The sequence below is a fragment of the Plectropomus leopardus genome, chromosome 10 (assembly GCF_026936395.1).
Source record: "Plectropomus leopardus strain MGB_pleo_1.0 chromosome 10, ASM2693639v1, whole genome shotgun sequence".
Lineage (NCBI taxonomy): Eukaryota > Metazoa > Chordata > Actinopteri > Perciformes > Serranidae > Plectropomus > Plectropomus leopardus.
The window spans coordinates 30,016,692-30,043,057 of NC_142185.1; the positions used below are offsets into that span (position 1 = coordinate 30,016,692).

Genomic DNA, 26,366 nt, shown 5'->3' on the forward strand with positions numbered 1-26,366 from the left:
GCTCTTGCAATAGGCAGTTGCTGGGCGGGTATGTGAATACAGCCTCATGTGAACATGTGATTTTCATTATCACAACCAAAATGCATGGTGCACAAAGGCGATGTGCCACATAACCGGGGCATTTTATTTATTTTTATTTTTTATTTTTACCTGCTACACAGACTCTGTCTTAATAGCGTGCGGTTGAATTGCAGCTTCCTGTGTGTATAGTGAGTTTTGCCAAGTGATAATGCTGTTGGTTATGCAAGGGTTGGCAGAGTGAGCTGTTTAAACTGGCACTACTTTATTGATTAATGGATCCTTTTAAATACAGAATGACTCCATTTGATTGACTCATTTTAATGTGAAATTTTAAAACAGGGCTTATACTCTGCAGACATTAAAAAATGAAATTCATGGACTTTCAAGTACTTTTCATGCACTGTCCTTCCTTTTTCAATTACTTTACCCAGAGCAAATTATTTACATATACATAAATATTAGTCAAAACATAAGACAGTGTTACATGATTCATTTTAATTTAAAGGACTTTGCATTGCCTCTGAAACAATGAGGTATCCATTTTAATCTTTTAAAACAGATTGTGCTTATTTTTTTACACAGTTTTGTATAGTTTCATCTGTTGGGAGACCAGGGAGCCACTCATTGAGAGAAAAAAATAGACCAGACACGTAAAAATAGAGATGAGCAGCACATTGTCAGTGTAGCAGCTTCAGTTGATTATAATGGACACGCCCTGCTGTGAGAATGCTGCGGCAGGCGTGTCACGCAGCATCCTTGTCCCATGTAATTTGGCTGTAAAGTATCACAAGCAACTTGTACCAGACAAGTATACATATATCTGTTACTTTCCTTGCCTGCAGGTGGAGCTTTTCAACATGTCTACATCTGCAGGTCTAAACAGTTGCTACTGTTGGGGCCTTTGTCCTGAGGGGGCATAGAGTGGACTGAAACTGCAGGTGTTGAGCTACGGTGGCTGCATCTCTGCAGCTGGACTTCGCTTCAGCAGTTTGGCATCAGCGACTCTCTTTGTCCTTGTTACTGTACTTTATTTTCATAATTTCTGAGAAAAAAACTCCTCAGAGCATACACATGTCGACTCTTTACTGAGATTCCAGAGGTTTTAGTAATGCCAACAGTATCTGGTGTACCTCATTCTTAATGTATTACTGTCCGACCCACAATCACATTAAAGAAAGTAATGTCATAAATAAAACCTCCCCCTCGTTCCCCACCGATGAAACTCTACTGGTTAAAAATATCCTTTATAAAACATAGCTCTGATATTACATTTTGAGCTCCCGAATATCTTTAAAACCTCTAGGAATCTGGGCTGACACCTTTCCAAAACCACATAGTCTGCTTGTCTGTGAAATATGAGCAGCGCTACCAGCAGAGCAGAGATCCGCTCTGAGCGTTTCATCTCAGGAATTTTCACATTACACACCGTTTAACTGGGACAAGAGGACAGCAGAGATGAATGAACATTTTGTGGTGGTTCTGCTACGCAAAGTCCATTACTCACACACAAAAACACATACGTCTGTTCACATGATCACACGCTTGCATACAAGATTACATGCTCCACTGTGGTTTGACAAAATTCTCTGACCTCGTGAGTAAGTAAAATTCTTCCAAACACTCTAGTAAAATAAAAACTGCAAAAACAATTTGCAATGTTGTTTTTCTCAGTTCATAAAAAACTGTCATTTTGAGGTTTACATCCAAAAGCAACAATATAGTCCCATTCTTCTCTCTCTAACACACTCCTAATGTTGTCATTTCCCTTGCCTGCTGTATGTGTTTGTGTGCGTGTGTATGTATGTGTACCTGTTGGACATCCTGCTGGAACACACACAGCTGCAGTCTCTGGTGCAGTCGGACCTTTCGATGCTGCCAAATATTCTCCAGACGCCGCTGATGGTGGAGAACCTCATGAACCACATCCAGGATGCAGTGTACCTGAGAATTAACATAAATGTTAACTAACATATTTTGTTCTTTTTTCCGTTTTTACTTGAAATAAAACATTTAAAGCTGTCTCTCTATTGTTATTGGCTCACAGGAGGAGCCTGACCCTAAGAAAAGAAAACAATGGCACTGACCGCTTTGGAGTAATTGGCAGTGGCTGTCAGCGAATCAGAGTTGCCGGGACTCAGAGGCCTCTGGAGGACGTCCAATAGGGCTTTGCCATCCTGACTCACCTGGAAACACAGACAGATAGATCACAGAGAGATCATAAATAAATAATAATAATTAGAAATAAAGCAAGAAAGAAGAAGTGCGTTTGAGACAATGGGGTGTCCAAAGCACCACTGTTTTCTTTGTAAAATGTTTTGCTACGTTTTGTCAAGGCTGAACCTGTTTAATGAAGACAGGAAATCAGGCAGAAAAATACAAAGAGTAAAAGTTCTTTTTACAAAGAGATTGTAATTAGGAAAAATTCAATGTTGCGTTAAAGCATTTCATGCTTTTTCTCTCCTCTCTTTGTTCTGTCTCCTCTCCGGAACAAATATATACTTTCTAAATCAGCATTTCTTTTCTCACTGCTAATTGCTAAATTATATGTGGAAACACACCACTAAAACCTCTGCGTCACACACAAGCAGTGACCCTTGTTTCCTCTCTGCAAGAAATGAGCCCTGTGTGTCTTTTTATGTCTCATGTCCTTGTGTTTCTTTTATAGCTTGTAATAATGTCCTTTGTAAATCACTCTGAATTGCCTTGTTGTTGAAAGGTGCTGTACAAAGCAATGTGCCTGCTTTATCTGATCTTTTTTTGTTTTGTTTTTATCAATTACAACCGAAACGGTAATGAACTTTGAAAATGTGGTAGTTATTGCAGTTTTTGGAAACTGGTTCAAACATCAGGCTCATCTGTGTTTATGTGCATTTTATAAAATATATATCTGAAAACTAATCAACTAATTGTTTCAGCCCTACTGCTTTTACTTGAGCAGAGAACCTCCTCAGAAACATTATTGGCTCCTGAGCTGCTAAACTGCAGGACTGGCACTAACATGGAAAAACATTAAGATGATTTACATAATGAGATGCAAAAGGGCAACAAGCTAAACAGTATTTTTTATAAAATTAGCTGTAAAGACGATTCAAAACCAAGGTCCAGTGCAGGCTGTAGCCTTGATCAGGAGGTAGAACACCAAACTGCATGAGGGAGTTTGTTCTTTTGAAGCAGCGATGACACAAACGCTCTGCAGAGATTACAGGCACTTTCTGTCTACTGAAAGCAACTGAGGAAAGAGCAGCTCCAGCACATGCCTCCACACACACAGACAGAGACACACAGATACACAGACACAGACACAGACACAGACACACACACACACACACACACACACACACACACACACACACACACACACACACACAGACACACACACACACACACACACACAGAGAGACTCACACACCTTGCACCCTAGACACCTGCATCTTCATCTTCTCTGCTTTTAAGCATTCAAAGATGTTTGTAGTCCCAGAACAGACAGCATCATGTTGTAACTTATCTTTACTAATTTAAATCAAACAAGAAGAGCTTCTGCTTCAGTTTCATACTTTCTGGAAAATTAGAGGTAACACTGCCACACTGTAACGCACTTTCACCTCATTAAATAAATGCATCAAGTTTGAGAGAACAAGAAAAAAAACATGCCAGTCTAGGAGCGTGTCACTTTTTGTAGCGTGCTCAACAGGAAACAATGCTGTCATAGCCTGCCAAACCTAACTGCTTCAGTGTGAGCCTCTGCCCAGAGCTTTATGTGTGAGTATATATGGACTTATCTTTTCACAGATAAGCATAAATTAAGCTAACACTGCAACAGCCAGCCAGTGAAGATAAAACGCCGCAAACTGGACTGCTGCAAAGGGGCAGAGAGGAGTGAGAGTGTTCAGAGACTAAATTTAGTGGAACGCAGGGGGTTTTCAGACAGCGGATCTGGATACGCTGGTGGTGTGGCAGCTGACCAACGCCACCCTGTCATCACCGCAAGTCACAGCCAGCATCACTGAGCTGCCAGAGCGCAGCACTAACAGCACCCAAAAGAGAGACTATGTATTCTGAAGTACACATCCTATCCTGAGAGGCGTACTGATAAAACTTTTTAAGATTTTCCACCTTAGCATTTTTACTAACATCACCATTCCCAAACAACTAGAAGTGTAAATTGCACTTTGCAAACATAGTGCACACTTTTCAGTCTATTCAAGAACTTATTTTCAAGAATGCTTTCAAAATGTTTCCACTGTCCAAAAAGCTGAAATATTTTCTGTTGCACTTCAGGCAGAGTTGTTCAAATCTCAAAGAGTTCCAGGGCATGCAGTGTTACAAACAGAAATGGTAGTATAGTTAGTGTAACTGTCTTTCTTAATCATCACTGACACAATAACAAATAAGGGACACATATTGGAGCTACCCTAAACCACACACAAGGAAGTGGATACTGAAGCATGTAGCAACATACAAATTTATAATGAAGAAAAGTGGAGAAAAAATGTTTTGTAAGCAAATAACAAAATGAAAGAAACTGGTGCCAAAAAACTGTTAGAGACGGCAGTGAGCAGTAAACTCAAACTCTGGAATTCATATCTTTAGTTTTAAAGCAATACGTTGATTACATAGAAGCCAAAGACAACAGGTCAGTGTCAACTTTAAGTTTGGCTGCAGTAAAATGCTGGCTTAAACCTTTGTGACCTATTATTCTCTTTATTTAGACTCGAAAAATCATTGGGGGCCTGCCCTCATTTACAATGATGTCATCATAAAAGCTCTGGTGGCAGCAGTAGATTTAAGTGACCAGGTTATGTGGTTAGGTGTGCTGTTGGTTTACCTCAGTGTAAGCCTGGGTGACTTGCTCGTACAGGCTCTGGTGGCGGTGGATGGCGATTTCCAGCTCCTGCATCTCTGACGGTAACCCTCCCTCGCTGCAGACTTTACACCAGGCCTCCACCTCCGACAAGAACTGAGGAAACAACAGACGTATAAAAAGTCATAAAACGTGTGCATTCATATATGAATCCATCTAACAACACAGCTAACACATAGATAAATACTGAGATGGTTTGTCTATAATGAAATGCTGACTTTTTACATTGTAGTTGCTAATATAATTAACAGCTATACACATTTTTTATCTGCTTTCACCCTTTTACAATGTATCACTGTTCTGGGCCAAAGGGTGGAGGCACATCCAGTCCATCCAACGCTTGTGTCCAGAGTGAGATATCTCAATAAGTGCAGGTCACACTGCCAGGACGATTGCTTTAAATACTCAACATGCTCATACTATGAATAATCATCTTTCTAATGTGTATTGACAACTGTCAGTTACTGCAGCATTTTCACCGTTTGCGTGCATGGCGTGCATGTCAGCCTCCTTTCATTTAAATTCCTTCTCTCAAAAATGTGCCCTGTTTGAGGATTTATTGTTCGATACATTTTAGTTTAAACAGTGTTTCTGCCTGTCTTGGTAGTAGGCTAATGTAGGTACATGTAGAGGTTGTAGTCAGTTATGTATTTGTGAGCTTGGGTCCCTGGTAGAACACTGCTAATCAATATTGGATCACAAGAGCAAAAACACTTTGGGAACCACAGCTTCAAATCTTTTTGATTTTATTTAACGTGTGATCCTTCCTCTACATATTTACATTTAAATCCCCTGTATTTGTAAGAATATAGATACATATGGATCCAATCACTGTGACATCCCACTAACAACAACAATCATTCACAGGTAGACAACTGCCAACTGTTTTCAGTTACATGTGAATCGGCAAACTTGTTTATTTCTGTAACATTTAAAGATACAGATATAACGCCAGTGGTCTGATCTATCTGTTGTTTCTGGTATGCTTTTTAGCACCATTTTGCTGTGTTTCCAGCAGCCATTGTGCAACCAAAACAGTTTTTTTTGTGACACATCCCTGTATTCATAGTGGCATTGCACAGCATTTTCAATGGCCATCATGACACTTAACACATTGGTTAGTGTCACATCACTGTATTTCCAGCACCGTTTCAAGCAGCCATTGTATAACCAAAACAGGCGTTTTTTGGAAACACATTGCTGTACTTCTGGTGGTGTTTCCATTAGGCATTTTGCAATGGAAATGGGATGTTTTTCAGCAAAACAAAGCAGCATTTCCAGCTGTGATTGTACAAGGTACAAGGTAAAGGTTGATTTTTCGTCATTTTTCTTAAACATGGTTAAAGAAGAAAGTAAATTAAAGTTGGTATTTTAAGCTAGTCTGCAGCCCAACAGTTAAAAAAAAATCTGAACCTTCCTCCATATTATATTGGTATCTAGCACCCCAAAACACAACAAGACCTAATCATCTTCTATTGAAATCTCAGCTGTTCCATATATGATACAGAGGTTTCACATCCGGGAGTTAATGTAAACAAACATTGCAATCTGGTATATAGATACACACATACTGTATGAATGGACACTGCAAATTCTCAAGGACGTTAGTATTGTTACAAGTTTTGTAGTAATTTACCAACAGGGTTAATAGGCTGCAAAAATGAAAGCAGCCTATACCTCTCTCTCTAAATCTCTCTTGTTTTCACACTCTGTAACGTTTACTCTCTCTGTAGCCTTGCCAATTTCCTTTCGCCTGTGTCTCTCCTCCCATCTTGTGTTCCATCTTTTATCCTGACACGTTTTTGTTTCTCTGTTTTTTATTAGGCTCTCTCTCAAACTCAGCCAATCCTTTCTCTGCTCCCAACCACTCACTCTCTCCCTCATTTAGTCTTTCATCTCCGGCTCTCTCAAATGTACACTTGTAGCTAATGTCAAGGGCCCAGCAGGAATCAAACAAGTCCCATCTGTTGCCATGTCAACCTTCCAAGAATCAGCAGCAGAGCAGTTTGGTCTATTCAGTATAATCAGACACTAAAAATGTCCCATTTACATTTTACATTCTGGACATGTGTCTGCTGTGGAGATTCCTAGATTAGATAGTTACCACATCAGTAACCAAGCATCAGCAGTCTCACAGTAAGTGGAGCCGCTTTTCCTCTAATGACAAAGAAGTGAGGGGGAAGTCCTTACATCAGGTTAGATGGTGTTTACTTTTTCTCCACAAACACATCCAATGTGTTTCCACCTGAAAATGGATTTGTCCTCACTGATGTCAGTTCACAAGAAAATCTCTGCTACAAGATATCTAGGTAATTGTTCTCACCTGTTCAGCCTTTTGGTGAAAGACAGATGACATGGCGAGGATGGTGGAGCGCTCATCAAGTGCAGCAGCAAAACTTTTCCAGTCCTGATCCAGCTGACTCGAGATCTGTTTTATCTGTGTGGAGGCGTAGTGACCGGCCTCGGCCAGACGGCTCGCCACTGACATGATCCTGTTGATATTTACATAGGCATTCTGGATGGGGAAGAAAATAATAATTGACATTAATATTAACAACAGTGCTGTTGGCAACCAACTGGCTTATCCTCTTGCTTTCTTTAGTACAACTGTGTTTAATTATTTGCATGAAATACTGTATCAAGACACTTAAATCTGTAATGAAAGTTAAAGTTTAGCCATTTCTATAAAAGTCCTTTCATAACAATTTTAATAAGTACATACATAGTGTCTTACGGTTCTGTAGTTAACTAAACTCAACAAAGAAGAATGAAGAAATGTATTTTACTTTATTTGTCATGGCTTGTGCGCCTGTGATGTTTTTGCTAAATTTGAATAATTCCTCTTGTTGATTTTCAAACAGCTGTTCTAAGACATACTATGCGGAATTGACAGTTCACTCCAAAGTGAAAAATACACACTTTTCATCTCACCTGTGGTACTGTTTATCAGTCTGGATTGTTTTGGTGTGATTTGCTGAGTGTTGGAGATATCAGCTATAGAGATGTTTGCCTTCTCTCGATATATAACATATATATATAATTGCACTCGGCTTGTGGTACCTGAGGTGCCAGAAAATATATTTGAAAAAAAAGGAAAAAAAAGACTCGAGCAATGTCTCTTTCCATAAATCTTACTAAAGATAATCCACAAACCTTGTTGTGAGCAGTTTCGTGTAGGAAATGTTTTCTTTCTACCGAACTACACCAGCCAACTATATAACTGCACAGAGGGAAGCATTCAGTATCTCCATCACACAGCAACTCAGGTAACCACAGGTAACAGGGAAAATATGTCTCTTGGATTTGGAGGTGAACAGTCCCTTCAATCTAAACTAACTCCACATAACTACACTACTGTACTCTGAGAGTATTTAAAACTTAACACAGATAAAGAGGTTAGCTAGCACAGAGCCTGGCTGTGTGTTTATCATGCTGGTAACCTCTTCTTATCTCTGCTGTTATGTACAGTGATGTGAGAATTATGGCTTTAATAAGTTTAGGTACCATGGAGTTCATGGCAAAGTGGTTGTGTTGAGTTTGCAGCTCCACAGCATGTTGGTAACCTCGGCCGATCTCAGTGTGACTCTGCAGGAATACTTCTTTGTTGTGGCTGATCCAGTCAAACATCTGCACGTACGTACACACACACACACACACACACACACACAGAGCAAGATTAATAACATTGCAAAGTATGTCACACATTCATTTTTGGAATTACTGCAAGCACAGAAAGCATTGCATTGGAACTGAAATTTGCTTCAGGAACAAATAGAAACCATCTGCTGTGAGAGTGCAAGTAAAAGACCATTTAAACAATTTAACAGCAGTTCTTCGACAGTGTTATAGCCTGTTTGCAGTTGAAAGCGCTGAAAAAGCTCGTAAGTAGACTTTGACTTGAAATGCATTTGTCAAACTACTGTTTCCAAGATCAAGAATAGACTTTCCCACTGAAACAAAACACTGAGGAATTTTCTCAGCGTGGGGTGAATAAAAGAATAGTTTCTTATTACCAGAGACAATTACTGCTTAGTTGGTAGATCCTAAAACTACATTTTACTCTTTAATATAAGCCTTTGCGTGATGCATTTTTCAGCTGATTGTATTGTACTGTGTTTTGAAGTTCATAACAGTATGTCTAGCATTTTCCAGCAGCTGCCCTTACTAATCTTGTGTGTGTCTACAATAAAGTTGGTGAGTAAAAAGCTGCCACAACTGAGAGAAACTGTGGCCAAAATGAAATAAACTCGACCCAGGCTGTAAACAAACAAAGAAATATTCCTTTAAAAACACGAATATCATTTTCTCTCGTTCATGTCATCTCTGCGAGCTGCTCAGTGTACAGCTGAAGAGACCAGGACAACCTTCACGCTTGCTTCTCCATCTCAATCAATCTTTGCAGACAGATGGAGGCCGGTTGTGGCGCCGTGTGGTTACCATGGTTACCATATCATCTACACAGTCATTCTTCCAGCAGTGATTTCCACTGAGCGGACACCTCGTCAGGTCTGACTGTTTCCCTGGCTCCACTGTGCGCGCCGAGTGTTTCCCACAGTGTAAACTCATCCACACACCCCCGCAGTTCCTCAGCATGACAACACTGATGTGGACAAAACTGTTTTCTTTCTTGCTCTCCATTTGCTCTACAGTAAATATTTACTGCTCTTGCATGTGGATTTCAGTGTGGAACAACACACCAAGTCAGCTGACGCCCATCTGTGTTTGTGCGATTCTGAGTTTATGTGTAAGTTTGAGAGTACACGCTGCACTCCTATCAACATCACTTAGGGTTTTACCAAACACATGCAGCTCACAAAAGGCAGGGCAACAGGCTGACATGGTTCAGCCATTCTGGATCCAAGTACATGACCTCGTCATCATACAGCACCATTGCCATAGTAACTGGTGTTTTGTCATGCGTTCATCTTATACAGCATGTAATGTCTACTGCTAGGGGTCTCTCAATTAAAACCATGGATGTATAAAGAGGACTAGATACAGCATTGGAGGCAGGGCTTCATTCATTTCTGTGAAAGTTGCTCAGTGGCCCATGTAGCCAAAACCTTCCTGGGTAGAAAATTACCCAATCTTCCACATCATCCCAGCCAACATTTGTATGTGGGATTCATGTGGGTAGCAAATGAGATGAAAAATGGGCTCCTAGATGGGATTGTCCACAGGTTCCATAATGGCCCAAAGTCAATTGTCCACATTGATAGGTTGATGTGTTTTTTGCTTGTTCATTTCTATTGTTTTAAACAGAGACACACAGCAGATAGCCATGCCGACACCGTGGCAATGCACACGCATTTCCAAGCACCTGTTTTTCAGGATGCAATGACTGTGCCCTGAAATGAATAGAGTTCAACTTTTGGAATGCAGCAGCGCACACTGCATGTCACTTGACGAGGAACAACCACTCACAGCCGGCTCCCTCTCTCCAGCAGTCTAAATTAAATTTTTATTTTTTTCCCAATACACACTTAAGAAACACCTGGAAGCTTTGCACTCAGGATTTCTAGTAAGAGGGCTAAGGTAAAGTGCTGGTTACTGTTGCTTAGCAACCTCAGACGCAACCTGCCTCCACACTCATGAAAGTTGGCACAGATTAGAAACATAAGTAATACCTAGTGACTGACCTCCAGTTTTCCAGGAGGTTAAAGACGCAACACGCGTATGAACTTCATTCAACTGGGCCGAACACGCTAGAGCTACCTGGGTACCATGTGGGTATGCACCCAAATTGGGCTTCTTATCTGGGGCCAAAGGGTAAACCCACCCATGTGGGCAACTGGCATGGGGCCATAATGGACAATACCATAAAGGGGCCTTTCTCAGCTCATTTACCTCCCACATAGGCCCCAAATACAAATGTTGGCTGGAACTCAGCCCATAGAGTAAGTATACTAAAAAGACGTCACCCAGCTATGCAGCTGTCTGGTTTAGCACTCCACTAACTTGGATCAGGATACATTTATTTAGTATTGTAGCTCCTCTAAGCTTTTTTTTTAATCTTATTGGACCGGGTGGATCAAATCTCAATAGTGGAACAAGTAATTTTGTGTAATTTGTGTAAGTCCATGGTAAAAAAGGTTTTTTTTGGTCCCAGTGGCATCACATGACAGGCCCAGAAGTTGTAACTCTCCAGTTTGACCACTGTGTCAAATTGACTTCAAAGCCCGTTGCTCTTTCTGAGGGCTTGACCAGCATGTGCCAGCATGTAAATCACCAAAAACTAGCCTTGTCAGTGATCGATTCTGTACAGGCCCGGTTCTTCATGAATTACCCTTTTGTATGATTTATAATAATGTATGAGCTAGTGATTCCTGTGTTTCCCTGCAGGCCAGAGCAATTAGAGGGGGTAAATGGGATTTGAGATAATATACATACACAACCGAACAAAGTATAAAACATAGTTGTAGTCGTTTTAAGACATTTTCAGCAGAAATTTCATACATTTTGTCTATTAAAAAATGTATGCTTTGTCTTGAAAATATATTGGTATGTGTCAGCTGTGCAAATGTCAGCTACTCAGGAGGTCAGTTTGCAGTAAATAGTGATGTATGTAGGTTTTATTTTTTAAAATGCAGTATTATTGCAGTATTTCTTTTGGGTATGGAGTGGCGTTTACAAAATAAAAGCATTCCTGAGTTTGCAATTACCTGTATTCCTCAAATACCGACCACTTAACATCAGAGAGCGTGATCTTTCTATTTATGGCATCTTGGAAAGAAACTGAAATAGTTTTGCATGTTGCTGTAAACAGGCTGGTATGATAATGATGAAAGGAATCCAAGCTTTCAGTCACAACCGCAGCTAATCACTTCCCTGGTGGAAGTGCATCAAGGCTGGCTGATTTTCCTCTGGTTTAACCACTAACTGTGCTCCTCTGTTGAGATAAACGGGCAAATTCATTCACTTGGCTAGGGAGGTTCTGGAGTAATTTACGAGGTCACACTTGTCAAGTGAAAAGAGGTGTGAAACTGTCCATGAGGAAGGTAAATTGGACAAAAGTTCAAATACTGGATGTGCCTCTTCAAACTTGGAAACAAATATTTAGAGGAGCTTGTGATGATCAACAGGCTTGCTGATGATGGTTAGTTACACACTTTCCCTGTGTGTGGAGGCTGCTTCAAAGTAAAGGCCTCCTAGATATCTGTACAGTGCATCACTGGGGACCTTTTCTGTGAAGCAGACTAAGTAATGAAACAAGGAAGTGTTGAGTTACACTACCTTTTGCATTTAAATCTAGATGTCATTAATTTTTGATTTATCATACCTTATGCAGCCATTGTGGTACATTATATACTAATAATACAAGTTTAACACACTTGTCACATTTCATCTGTATCATACAGCTAGGGATAATGACCTCTCAGTTAGACTCACTTTCTCTGCGTCCTGTTCAAACAGACGGAGCTGAAAGCACTGGTCCAGCTTCAGCTTCCTGACGTGCCACATCTGATGGAGATGCTGCCTCGTGGAGTGGAGCTTATCCAGTAAACTGGCAACCTATCAAAAAGCAAGGATCAATATTCATTTAGATTATGTTTCTCATGGTAGTTTTATCCATTTGAAGCTGACTCCAACTCCTTTGAGAGATTTGAGGTTTGACAATTTCTTTAAAAACAAGCAGAGAAACATGCTATTAAAGGTTTGATATTTACAATGTCTGGTGGAAATCCCAGTGTGAAATGCTTTTCAATTTACTGCTCAAATTGTAACACATTTTAACTTGTTAAGATGCATTTTAACATAAGCTCACATCACCAGTTTGCGGCCACTAACATATTTTAAATGGTTTGGTATTTGGTAATATAATTATCAGAATTATCTTGTATCCTCAGAAGTACATACAAAAATACAAAACAGCATGCATTGAACCTCCCTCTAATTTTTTTTTTTTTGCTGACTTGAATGTACATTAACACCTTTTATTTTATTTAAAAATGACAGATCTGTGTTGCTGGTTTTAGGAAGGTTTTTAAAGCTCTCAGACTTTTTATATTTCATCATATCTATCCTTTGATATCCCAGACAGCACTTCAGTATTTGCAGGTCTTTGAACCGCAACAGTAAGTTGTGTATGAAAAAACACGTCATTTCCCCTGAAATACCTCTAAATTGGCAATTCTTCATAAGTAGACATCTTTTTTGGTAAAAAAAATCATATTAATTATTAATAAAAATGAATGTTTCTCTTTGTAAACAACCTGTGCAATGAAACTCATGGTGCTCTTTCACAACTATTCCTGTGGAGTCCTTCAGCTAATGAGCAGACATGGAGTGAGTATACGTCTCATTAGCCGTAATGAGGGATGCTAACAAGCTGTGGGCATTGACCAGCTGGCAAAAGCATGAGAATATGCAAAGATTTAAACATGCATTATGGTAAAGTGTGCTTTTAGTGTTCAGATGTTGTAATGATAGAATATGCAGAAGACTGGTCAAAGTATCTCCTTGTAAAGTCATCAAATTTTCATAATTGGCAAAAGTGCCTTTTTTCCTGGATTGTATTGGTTCTGTTTATATTGTGTTTGGTGTTTACTGTCATACTTTCTAGTGAGAGTAAATCTCAGTTTGTGTTCTTAATATTCCAGCAGTCTGTGTGTATGAAAAGCGCCAATGTCAATGTAGACATTCAGTTATCTCTCTATGTTTATAAAGGTCTCTGAAAGCATCTGCAGCTAAAGTTTAGAACAAAATGCAATAATAAATCATTTATTTTTGTCAATTATTTTGTTTTTGTGTCACAGTGGGCCTAATTGGAGGCCCTTTTCCTTGATAAAATCTGATATTTTAAGAGATGATTTTGAAGTGGCAACTCATCAGCCAGCTATAATTGCAGCTGGCGTGTATTCACCTTGGGCACCAAGCTCTGGAAGTCAGCAGAGCCTGAGATGCAGTTCCTCCCTGAAAAACCATCACTTGATCTGATACACTGCAGCAATCGCTGGCCCTCCCGGTCCAATTCCTCAACTGGAGCCTTCAGCACCTACAGAAGTGCGTAAAAATTACTTTAGTTACTTAATATGTTCAAAGTTGTATGTAATGATGACAGAACTATGATGTTTAGCACAGAGGTCCACCAGCTTCAGGTTAGCTTCAGCCCAGCTAATGGAAATGCAACCAACTGTGTATTTCTTTGGATGTTTCTATATATGGTACTAGACTGTTCTGACAGCCACTCGCTCACCTTTTTCTTCAGCTGTGTGTGCTCATCTATCAACCGACGAGATCCCTCCACATCTGCAGGAAACTCCTTCTTGGACTGAAGCTCCTGCAACACACAGTGCAACTTTATCACTTTGGGATGAAAAACAATTTCAGTCCCTCTGAACCTTCCATTCATCTTTCCCTTGATGGAACATTCATTCATCTGCCCATTTATCTGTCCAGCACCCACCTGCAGATCTTCCAGTCTGGACAGCAGGTGAACAGCATTGGACATGAACTCCTCCAGAGAGACTCTCAGCTCCATCCACTCCTCATGGTTGTACTCCAGAGAGCCTTCAAAGTCATCTGTAAGCTGGGAGGGATCCACTAGTTTGGCCAGACCTTCAACTGACACCATGCTGGTCTGGTACAAACAAACAGAAAAAATTTCAGTTGGTAACAATCATGTCGGTTTGTACCATATGTTTCAGTGGCATCATGCAGGTCTTATATACGCAGAAACAAAAATATAGAGAAATATCATCTGTATACCAGTGTGGCTTGAGCATATGTCTAATTTTAATGACTACCAGGCTGAAATGTCAAGACCTTCAGAGTTGGAAATTGATTAATTTAGACTTGCACTTGTCATTTGTAACTCCATGATACCAAAATATGGCATTGGGAGAAGGCAAGATTGGCAACTCTCTCATGCGCTATATATATATATATATATATATATATATATATATATATTATATTTTATTATGTTGTTATATATGTAATCTTGTTATTGTATATTGGTAACTTACAATAGGAGCACTGGGTGCTGGAGGAACTATTTCGAAGCGGGTTATAAAAACGCAGAAGGCTTTAGTTTAATGCAGTTCATTAATGTATCAATCCAGTAGAGGGCTATATTACACAGCCTAATGAAGGCTCTCCTCTGGAGCGCAGATCTGACGAATTCATGCATTCACATGCAGTGGTTTACGCTTTGTATTAAAATCACTCTCTTATATTAACAGTAGTGTGACGGCATAGAACAATGAAGTAGCCTAGACCTTTTTAAATGAAGGAAAAAGCTTGGACACACGGACGGGCAGGTTGACAAAGGATCAAAGTCTGATAAATTATTAAAAAAGGATCAGTAATTGTAGACCTATCATATGAAACACTATAGACAAATGCTGAGGTTAGCATAGCAAAAGCTAATTTCCAAGCATGTAATTCACTATGAGAAGCGCAAACTTAACACAACTAACAAAGTTTCTTAACTGAAGTTGGGGAGCAAACGCCTCATCTCCCAAAGGGGTATCCCTCCCAGGCCTATAAAGGTATGTTTAACCCTCTCTCCTGTCCTTTTCTCCCTCTCTCTTTCAGCAAAAGAGCTACACAGGATTTAATGGAGCCTGGAGACTCCCTGCACTAAGACAGCACCCTCATCCTGAGTGTCAGCTCCCTGTCTTCTGCAAGCCTTTTCCTTTTCTCTCCTGGATCGTCCATGTGCAACACAGCAAAGCATGGTGGAGACTATCTGAGAGGACACCACAAGAGAAGGACATATATATATATATATATATATATATATTTATATATTTATTTTATATATTTTATGTTTTACAATATATTTTATTTTTTACATTTCAATCATATTTAACCCTTATTTGGTACTCGGTTGCTTATTTTCTATTGCCTCTGACTCTTGAGCTGCTGAAATGTGTGAATCTCTCGAGTGTGAGATTAATCAGTCTAATCCAACCCTGGCTGTCAACATTAATCTTCAAATATAAGCAAGTTTTATTTTAAAAAACAATATAATAATTAAATTAAAGACAATGTGCTCCGTGTATATTGTAAGTCAGTGATGTTATTGACTGCTATTTAAGCAGTCAATAACAGCACTGATTGTAGAGATTTAAGAAAATCTGAGTTTTGTCTCTCTGTATAATGTATTCAAATGGCTGCCAGACACTTCTGGAACTTTTCAAAGCCTCCATGAGTCACGTGACGCCCGGGCATTTTGAACCTCCGTTGTCATTACTCTTTTTATTCTAGTGCACTAGTTTGGGCTAAACAAAACTCTTTCATCTGCTAAACTAACGGTCATGGATACAGTTAGTGGGGTGCTTAGGGAACCACAGCCACCTTAAAATCACATATTTACATGTTGTTACCCTTATTTATTGGGAAATATACTTGTAGTACACAGTATTTGTGATAAGAAACTTTTTTTTAACTGCAAAAGAGAACCTTGACCCAAATATTTTCATTGGCTAAACTGAACTCTTAGCTAATCTGAACCAAGTAGGCCCTGACACATGTACAGTATGAAAACAGAAAATGTTGATTTTTTTGTTTTGTTTTTTTGATGCGAGAGAAAAAAAGAAAAAAGTCACACAATTTGCAAACTGAGGCTAACCTAAACCAAACACGTAATGCTAGCAGCTAAATGTAAACAAGCTGAGATTCTTTTACATTCATTTCATCCTAAAACGCACAACCCTTTTATGTTGATCTATGGTGAACATTAGTACTGTCCAAAAACATGGAATCTGAGGTGATGGTATGTTGGACGAAACAATCAAAGAAAGCCAGGACGCTCACTGACCTCAAAGGAGAACTTTGCACTGCCGAAGTTTGTCTTCTGTTTCTGCCAGAAGTTGTCCGGTTTGATGATGAGCGCCACACAGATCTCAGCTGGGAAAAACTCCTGCAGTGTTTTCAGCAGAGGCTTGATCAGCTCCCACTTAGATCCACGCATGTCAATAATGACGGTAAAACCACGTTTACATACATCCTCACTGAAGGGAGAGACAGGGAGAGAAAGACAATAGAGCCGTTTAGACAACATGGTATCTTGAAAATCCTTAACAGAGAAATTAATTAATGTTGCTTAATCCTTAACAGACTGTTACATCAAACTAATTACTAAACGAAACCTTCAGTGAAGTCTGATCAGACTGTACTGATCTACAAGGAAGCAGCAGAGCAGGGATACTCAAATTGCTTGGGGGGACACTTCTGCAAAATGACAGGAGGCCAGGGGGCAGTCGCAGCAGCCCCATACATGTTTTAAGGGTTTTAGGATGTTTCTAGGATTCTAGGACATTTTCAGGATTTTAAGATGTTTCTATGGGACCTTATGACATTTTCAGGATTTTTCTAGAATTTTAGGATATTTAGCGCATTTCTAGGATTTTTAGACATTTCTAGGGCTGTAGGATTTTTTTAGTGTGAATTATTTTTTTGTGAATTAGAAAATGGTTGGGCAGCCGCCTGGCACCATTCCAGGCGTCGTAAGTTGAGTCAATACCGTAAGGCCTGTGTGCTTGCATTAAGTATTTTTTCTGGAATACAATTTTTTTTTAAATATGTGTTTTGGTAAGCATAACTATTTTTGCAATTATGCAATTCCCGAAGTCTCCACTATGCTAAACTAACCCAAATTGCTGCTTGCCGTGGCCTTATATTTACAGGAAAGACATAAGAGTAGTTTCGACATTTTGATCTCACCTCAATTTAATCTGGTAATAACTTTGTTCATATTTAGTACAGATTATATATTAGTAAAGCAACGAAAAGCGTTAAAATGCAAAATAAATGTGATATGTAGACACCAGAATGCCTTCCAGATGGTGACTTGGCTGTGCTTGTTGCATGTCAATTTATGTATACATGTGGGTTGTATAAAGTGTATGCAACATGCTGTACATAAGTGTCTGTAAATATGTAAACAAATAAATTAGATAAAGGGTAAATTTTAAAAAATGTAAGTCTAATACTGCAGGGTAAAGTTCAAGTTCAAGAAAGTGTTATCTGTGTTCTTGGTGAATGTTATTTTTATATTTCCTGTTAGCCAGAAGCTGCTCTGAAACCAGTGCAGAGAGCCAGCTGTGTATACTGGAGTCTAATGGGCTTTAAATTCGGCTGCTGCTGATTGGAGAGTAAAAATACACTGAAATGACTTCACCTCCACACACAACCTCTATTAATATAAATTCAACAAAAGCACATCCATTATAGGCCGCCTCGGGGAAGCACAAACTCCACTTGTCGCCATGGAAACAGCAGCTCAATTAGCAGGAAGAATCAGAGCAGGGCTGATAGGGATCAAATGATACTACAGATTTCAGGCTAGTTTGATTTAATCATTTTGCTCCAGTCAGCCAGGTAAATGCTGTTAAATGTGTTAAAATGGACATTAGTCTTTGTATACAGCTGCAAGCAAGGTTAAAAACTGTGTCTGTTGATGCATTCAAGGACAGTCTGATGCCTGATGATTCAGTCAGCGTATGAAAAGCCAAATCATACATTTCTTGCAAGGAGAGTCAAAGGGGCTGTACTGTGACTGATTATTGATCAGTTTTCTCTAGAACAGTTAATTCCTTCCTTCTAACATCCTCAGACTGTGATGAGGAGCAGCAGGAATAAATGGACTTGAAGTCAAGTGTGACAGACTCGCTGCTGTCTGCTGCAAACAGTGCAGCTTTCATGCTGATGCAAATCAAACACTGCTCTCAGTCTGCTGCTGTGATGGAGAAGAAAGGAACTGATTCTCCAGTCTGACTCTGCAGTCTGGACTGCGCTGAAGCACTCCACATGCACTTCACCCTGCACCTCTTCCTTATAGGAAGTCTAGTTAACTAAACGCTATTGTCCTGAATATTAAGGTTAATAAAAGGTAACAAAGTGCTTATTTACAATGGCCAATAATGCTTGGATGCATTTACAATAATGCATTTACAATAAAAATGAAAATCTTTCTGTCAATATTTAAAATTTGGAATATAACAAATTCCAACACAAAACGTGAAAATTTGAAATAAAAAATGGATACATAAAAATAGCTCCCTGAGGTTTTAAAATGTAAAAGTTCCTCCCATGGTGACACTTTCTTTGCACTTTTTAATTAATTAATTTTATCGGTGATCATAAAATAAACCGCAGATACAGATAATTGTCAAAATACCGAATATTAGCCCAGATAAACCGCCAGTCTGTCGCCAGTCTGTCGACCCCTAATAAAATCTAATCTGAAAAAAAAGAATACACTTGCTATATACATGTGCGTATGTGTGTGTATTTGCTTGTGTACGATTGAATTGTGTGTACCTGGGAACAGTAGACAGGTAGGTAACCAGCCTCCTCAGGTCTTCCTGTTTTATTCGGTCGTGGTTACTCCTGGCAGGAAATGTCAGGATTGGTCCTCCTCTTTTGTCTCGCCCACCTGCACAAATACAAATAATGAACTTGATGTTTAACATTGCCACATACAGCATGTATGCAGTGCATATGTATTTTTGTTTTTATCAAGCAGAAACGTCCAGGGCTGAAAATAAGAGCTGTCAAAGTGTGAACTGTAGTTCCTCTAATGGCCACTTGAGGCTGACTCTAGGAGTGAGTTAAAATGTCAAACTTAGTCCCAGAAATAAACATGTTTAAAGTCTAGTACAATAACCAGCTTTGATCTCAATAGCTTATTTCCCCATTCATGACAACTGTTCTGGGGGGAATTTTTAAACAACTCTCCTGTTTAAATTTCATCAATGTTTAAAGTTGCACATTATTACTAGCAGAGCCAGTTTGAGTAATAGGTCGTGTCACCTCTTGACCCGTTGCACAACAACAAAGTTGGTTAGGTCACATAACAACGCATCAACCCTAGATTCACAGAGTGCAGACATAGCCATGGCTGTCGCTAATTTAGCGTGTTTTCAGTTCATGAAAGTCAATAAGTTTGGTCATTTTTTATTATAGTTGTACGAAATGATATTTTGTCTTTCCAGTAATAACTTTATTTTCATGGTATTAAGTCTGTTTTTGCTGGCTAAACATATCAGTAGCATTATCACAGTTAACCAAAGCTGTAAATGCACCATGCTAACCAAGCTAGTAGCTAGCGTTAGAGTTTCCTCCGCTCTCTTTTCCAAATATGGCCATTATTGGCTCTAAAACTCCAAGATCGCTGATATGCCAGACTTGTGGCTTCAAAACAGGAGTCCACAAGGCATGAAGAAACTGTGGCAGATTGCTTAATTACAATGAGCAGTAGTACAGCTTCGTTGCAAGAAAGTAGTTGCAGTATTCGTGGTTGCAGTAGTAGGCCTAGTAGCAGTTGTATAGTAGTAGTACGTTAATAGTAGTAAGGGTAGTAGTAAATGCAGCAGTTGAAGTATCAGTAGTGGTATCAGCGGTTGCAGTAATAGTGCTAATAGTGAAAGAGTACTAGTGCTAGCAGTACTATTAGCAACAGTAGTAGAAGTAATGCCAGTAGCAGCAAATAGTCGTACTAGTGGTAGTCTTAATAGTAGTATTAGTAGGCATAGCAGGCTTTCTACACTGCCTACTCCACCCAGTGATGATTACAAACTTATTTTAAACTTGATTTAAAATCATTTAAAAATAATTATTTTATCTTTGCACCTCTTGTCTGCTTTTTTGCTATTTTTAATGGTGATTTTTATTTTAAATTTTTGAAAATAATTTTGTAATTAATGCTACCTTTTATATCTTATCTCTTTACTCTTATTGGAAATCTGTATCCTTAGTTATGTTTTATATTTCATTGCTCTGTAAAGCACTTGGAAATGCCCTGTTGTGTGAAATGTGCTATACAAATAAAGCTGCCTTGCCTTACCTAGTGATAATAGTAGTAGTAGTAGTAGTGACCCATATTAGTAATAAAAAAATAAGTCAAGCTATTCTTTAGCTTGATTCTTAAATGAAACATCATTTAGTGTTATTATATTGTTCATGGGAGCACCGTCTAGTGTGTATGTTCTTCTGTTCAGTGTCTGGTATTTACTGTCTAGACATGCATGCTTTTGTAAACTTTTTGCAGCATTAGCCTTCTCAAAAGTAGAATATGTACATGTTATTTTTGTTCTGCACTACATGACATGTAGACTACATTAAAACAAAAAATCTAATATAAAATACATCTTCAGATGAAGTGTACCTTTGAAGCACTATAATTACAGGGCAGACACCACTCTACACTACAACCACTGTCACTCCATTATCACCCAGTAGACTGTATCAGTGTTAATCTGCACATTACTTTACACTAATGGCTTTAATATCTCTGTATCTGTAACATAACTCCCATCACAGCTACATCAGCCAGTAAACACACTTTCCGAAGGCTCCGAAAGCCATCCGAAATACAAACTATCGCTCTCCCTCTCTGTGATAAATTATGTGTGTAGAGATGTTTTGGTTAGATTAATGTAAGAAACACAAACCGCACTGTTTATAAAACTGCTACTCAGTCGTGGAAAATCAGTTCGCATGTGTGTGTGTGTGTGTGTGTGTGTGTGTGTGTGTGTGTGTGTGTGTGTGTGTGTGGGTGAGTGTGTGATTTGGGAGGGAGCACGCTGCTGTAATCTAAGGAGGAATCTTGATGACAGATTGTTGTTGGCACTGTCTCCTACATGCTCTCTCTCTTTCTGTCGCACTTTCTGTCTCTAGGTCTCTTTCCCATTCTCTCTTTCTAATTCAGAGTTCCGCTTTTTCGCTGGTACACATTTCTACAACAAGTACTACAATATTTGCCTTATAGCAGCACACAGCATTTCCATCGAAATAAGTGATCTCCAATTCAGTGGAGTGTGTAGACTCAAAGGTCTGGACCCAGGCAAATTAAATATTGTGCTGCTAGCACTAACAAATTATCCCTTTCCAATATTGTAGTATGAGCCTGCAGTGCAATATACCAAGGTATTTGTATTTGCCAGGACTTTATTGGTGTAAAATTTATGTTTAGTGTTATGGGTTCACATGATTTGATTCATCGGAAACAAAGAGGACAGATTTGCTTTTAAATTGTCAGGGCTGAAACTAGTGAATTTCTCTTATTTTCTCATATAATTTTGTGGTATATAAAATATCAGGGATATACAAAACTGAATGAAAATGCAATTAATTACTATTTCCAAAAACACAAGTTGATGTCTTAACTCTCCAAAAACATGCATAATCAGTTTACCATCACATCAGACAAATGAAAGCAGCAAATATCACAATTATTAAGATGGAACTCGAGAGTAGTTTTTTTTTTAATAAGTTTGTTTTTTTAAAAAGTTACTTATTTATTTTCTGTTGATTGCTTACTCAAATAATACACTTATCATTTCAGCTACTTTTTTAAAAATAAAATATCAGTCATGAAAACATGTAAACTATTAAACACTACTGTGCAACATTGAAGCTAGACAAACTAAGCAAAGTCGGGTTTTGATCCTTGTTAGAGTTTTTTACTACTGGCCATTTATGGGGATAATTTCCAAAAGATAATCAAGGGACACCGAGACAGACCAAAAATATTGTTTTTGTTAACATTACTTCACCCCTCTTTAACTAAAACATACATTTGATTTGCTGAAATCTGGCCGCTTGTAGTGTATCTGGACACTTGATCGCACTCCGTCCTACAGAGTTTGCTCACACGTTGTATGTTATGAAGAGGTGTAGGGCCTGAGTTGATCCATGCCGACTTGTTATCCGCTTTCATGGCCAACAAAGTATAGCAATAGATAAGATGAGAAAGATTGCGTTTCTTATTTGTCCAGTTTATGTCAAACCATTGTGACTGTCCTCGTGTCCCTTTCTGATCAGTTCTCTATACTGGAAATAATTTAAGCACATTGGATCAAGGTAGGTTTCCCCATAGTCGGTTCCAGATCTAGTCTAAAATTTTGGATTAATGAAGGCCTTAAACACAGTCTTTTTGTGCTTTTGTTGTGAACTTGCATCACTCTGCTTTTATTCTCAGCTCTGAGTCACACATTCATTAGTAGTCCTACTCTTATTTTTAGTGATCTGTGCTTCGGATCTTCTCATTTCACGGGCACTTTTAAAATGGAAGAAAACTGAGATTTTTTATACTTTGGGGAACAATCATTTTCTGAGGTCATGTGATGGTACATCTTGTTTGTTCAGAATCAAAATACATCACACGGCTGAGTGTTTGTGAGTGTGACGGCCTGTGGATTGAAACAGCTCATGTGTCTGCTTTCTCTGCTTGTTTTGGCACACGGTGGGCTGCAGTGCCTGTCAGAGGCAAGAAGTTCACATAAGTCATGTTCAGGGTGTGAAGGAGGTCTCAGGAGGTGTGCAAGTCGGGGTCCGAACCAATGATCTTTTCTGCAGTCCTGAAGGTTTTCATGTCCGACATAATCCCATTTAGTATGAGTGGGATCACTGAGGGGGAATCCACTGACATACCCACAGTGTGTTCAGCTACAAGTTGTTGTGACTACACAGGAGACCCAGCTGTAAGACCTCCCATCTGTATGCAGACTTGTCATGGTCTGGGATGAAACCGAGGACCTTGAGGAGTTTGACAGAGCGGGTCCACAGAGCAGAGGGAGGAACACTGACAGGTACAGAAACCTGGGGCTGTTTTTACAAAACATCCTGAGGCTAAAAGTAGCTCCTAGCTGTCTGAGTTGTCTGAATCTCCTAAAAATAAAAGGCTGTGTTAGTCCAAACCCTGAGAGTCCTACGTTTTTAAAGAGAAGTTCAAAAGGCATTTTAGCTGCAAAAAAAAGGTTTAAGAGAGATTAGAGGACCTCTAAGTCACTGAGACCAGCTCAAAATCAGGTCATTCAGCTGCTGTAATGTGCTGTCAGGTCAATGTTTTGGAATAATACATCTATAACTTTTAAAAGCTAATCTAAAAGATCCGCAACTGCGCAACTCAAACAAAAAATCCATGTACAGCACTGGTGAATATTTCAGCTGTCAGTCTGAATTAATAAATGGTTAGCCTGATTTCCAAAGTTTAGCTCACATTAGACTGCTATGGTTATTTTGCTGCATTCAACTGAAATTCGTAAACTCATGTTTACGACATGGGAAGTCGTGTACACGAAGATGTGTACTTGGTGATCTATGAAAATTTCCATGTGCAACTTTGAGTACAACAAGAGAGGGACGTTCATATGTATTTTTCTTGTGAATATGGTCAACACAAACCCTATTAAATGCAGCATTTTTTGCACTTAGTGGTTGGAAGCAGAGCCCGACCAATAACGGATGTTTGAAGGCGATACCAATACCTATACTAGGGAGTTAAAAAAAAAACACCAGTATCAATATTTTGGATATTATTGGGGAGTCAGAATGAAATTATCTCTTAAATAGTGTAATAAAATAATTGCGCAAAACTTTTGTAATGGAGGCAGAGTATTTTACAGTTTAACAATAACCTTTATTAGCAAAAATGACATCAGGGCACTGAAATAGTAAACTCCATCTTGAAACTTAACAATTATAATTTACTCTAGGAATCTTTTTCTGCATTATGTTCTGTTAAAAATAAACTAATATAAACTAAAAAAAAAACTATAACTATTCATATCGTGAACACAGGAAAACGTATACCAATATATCCCTGATGGGCCAATATCTACCAATAAAATCAGCTGACGGATTTATCGTCAGGCTCAACTTGAAAGAGATGGCATGAATATTTAAGCGACTGATGTACCCAATATCTTTTAGGTTATGAGTTTTCTTCATTCTTTACTAAAAGTCACTCTCAGCAGTTTTGTGAATAGCTCTTATCATGAAACTCTAAGTTAAGAACATTTATCATAATTTAGAGGATAAGATCCTTTGTGAGTGCAGCCCCTGTAGCTCCACTTTCTGATGTGTTTTAATAAAGCTCTGTATGACCTCAGTGCCTTGGATCTCAAGCAACTCATGATACCGTAAATGACCTCAGATTCCTGTCTTTGACAGAAGCTTTGGTGATTCAACGACAACATGGGCTGACACTCACCTGACACAAAGGCGACTTTCTCCTTTAACACAGGAAGAACGTCGGACGCCTTGATGCCTTCAGTCCTCAGTGACCCTGGAGAGAGACGCAGAGAGAGAAACAGTCAGTCGCTGGAGCTTTTAGTATTAATCCCATTATCAGATCAACATTCCTGTGAGGAGGAACACACCCACACACACAGATATGTAGCTTTTACAGTTTTCCGAAAGGTACTCTTTTGTGTTTAACATACTGCAAACACTCAGTGGCATTAAAAGCATTTTGCACCTTTCTCAACAGTTCACAGTAAAAATTAGAAGTATTTTTCCATTCACGAAAACAAAATCAACTGTCAGCGGTGAAATAAGAAAAAAAAAAATACAGTTCATCTTCATTTTTTTCATCCTTTTTTAATATCATAATTTCTTTATGATTTCATTCCCCTCATCTTATTGTCTTTCTTTCCTCTCAGTTCATCTGGACATCCGTCTGCCATGTAAAATCTCTCTCTCTCATTTTCATTAATGCTGCTCTCTGCCCCCTCTTTCTCTCTCTCTTTCTCAGTAAAAAACAAGCCCAAATGTCTGTGTCCTGCTGTGTGTATGTGCATGTGATACACTGTCCTGGCTGCAAACACACACACACACACACACACACACACACACACACACACACACACACACACACACACACACACACACACACACACACACACACACATTCCAAGAACATTCCATGGTGAGATTGCTAAGTCGGCAAAATCTATCTCAGGACACCGAAAGAGGCAGAGAAAAGTCAATTCCACGTTTTAAAGTGCTGACATCAACACAAACCTCTTTTATATTCATGATACGTAAAAAGGGACAACACAAAAAGAGAGGCTGAAGGGGCCAATTTTTAATGTCCAAATCCCTCGTTTTCAGGTTGGAAACGTGTGAGAATGTCTTTATATGCGGGGGTTTTTTGTTGAGTTTTTTTGTAGTTTTTGACAAATTTCAAATCCGCCTTGGGTGATTTGATCCCAAGTGAACAGCTTTTTAGCCGACGTGTGAATGATGCACTGGGAGCAGCCACATTCAGAGGTCGTCTCTCGGCACACGTGTCCAATCAGAACTGTCCACAATTCAGCAACTGAGCGATTAGTCACGATCATTGATGTCGTTCAAGGTTAATGATCTAATTGATCAGTTTTATGTTGGCTCATGTAACAGCGCAGCAGTGGTTTACAGAAACAGTATTGATTTAAACCTGATGGAGCAGTTTAACCTACACTAAACACAGGGACTAAATCCAGCTGCAGGTGGCTCTGTGCTATTTAAAGGACTACACCAATGTTTTTACTATGTTTATCTCCTTAAGAACAAAATATGTGTACATTTGTGCTTCTTATTTCCAAATGCATGCTGTGTAGTTTTAAAATCCGACTGAAATCACATCTGGTTGTCACTTCTGTGGTCAAAAATGTGTTTTTAAATGTACTCTCGACAGTGGCTGGCAGGAACACCTTGGTGACACTTCAGGTATGTTTACATGCTGTTTAATGTGCTGCAGCTAATTAGA

The 26,366-nt window shown here is 39.0% G+C and overlaps 1 protein-coding gene across 2 annotated transcripts in view; it reads right to left on the reverse strand.

Moving 5' to 3' along the window:
- Positions 1-26,366, reverse strand: part of kalrna (kalirin RhoGEF kinase a) — a 165,833-nt gene that overhangs the window by 94,521 nt on the left and 44,946 nt on the right. For both annotated transcript variants that reach the window (XM_088083542.1, XM_088083541.1), the window contains exons 2-13: positions 24,828-24,902; positions 19,154-19,268; positions 16,650-16,842; positions 14,289-14,462; positions 14,079-14,162; positions 13,746-13,877; positions 12,272-12,394; positions 8,387-8,509; positions 7,206-7,397; positions 4,847-4,978; positions 2,106-2,204; positions 1,831-1,962 (exon numbers count right to left, since the gene is read on the reverse strand). In XM_088083542.1, the coding sequence (XP_087939668.1) occupies positions 1,831-1,962; positions 2,106-2,204; positions 4,847-4,978; positions 7,206-7,397; positions 8,387-8,509; positions 12,272-12,394; positions 13,746-13,877; positions 14,079-14,162; positions 14,289-14,462; positions 16,650-16,842; positions 19,154-19,268; positions 24,828-24,902 (1,574 nt within the window). The remainder of the gene's footprint in view (positions 1-1,830; positions 1,963-2,105; positions 2,205-4,846; positions 4,979-7,205; positions 7,398-8,386; positions 8,510-12,271; positions 12,395-13,745; positions 13,878-14,078; positions 14,163-14,288; positions 14,463-16,649; positions 16,843-19,153; positions 19,269-24,827; positions 24,903-26,366) is intronic.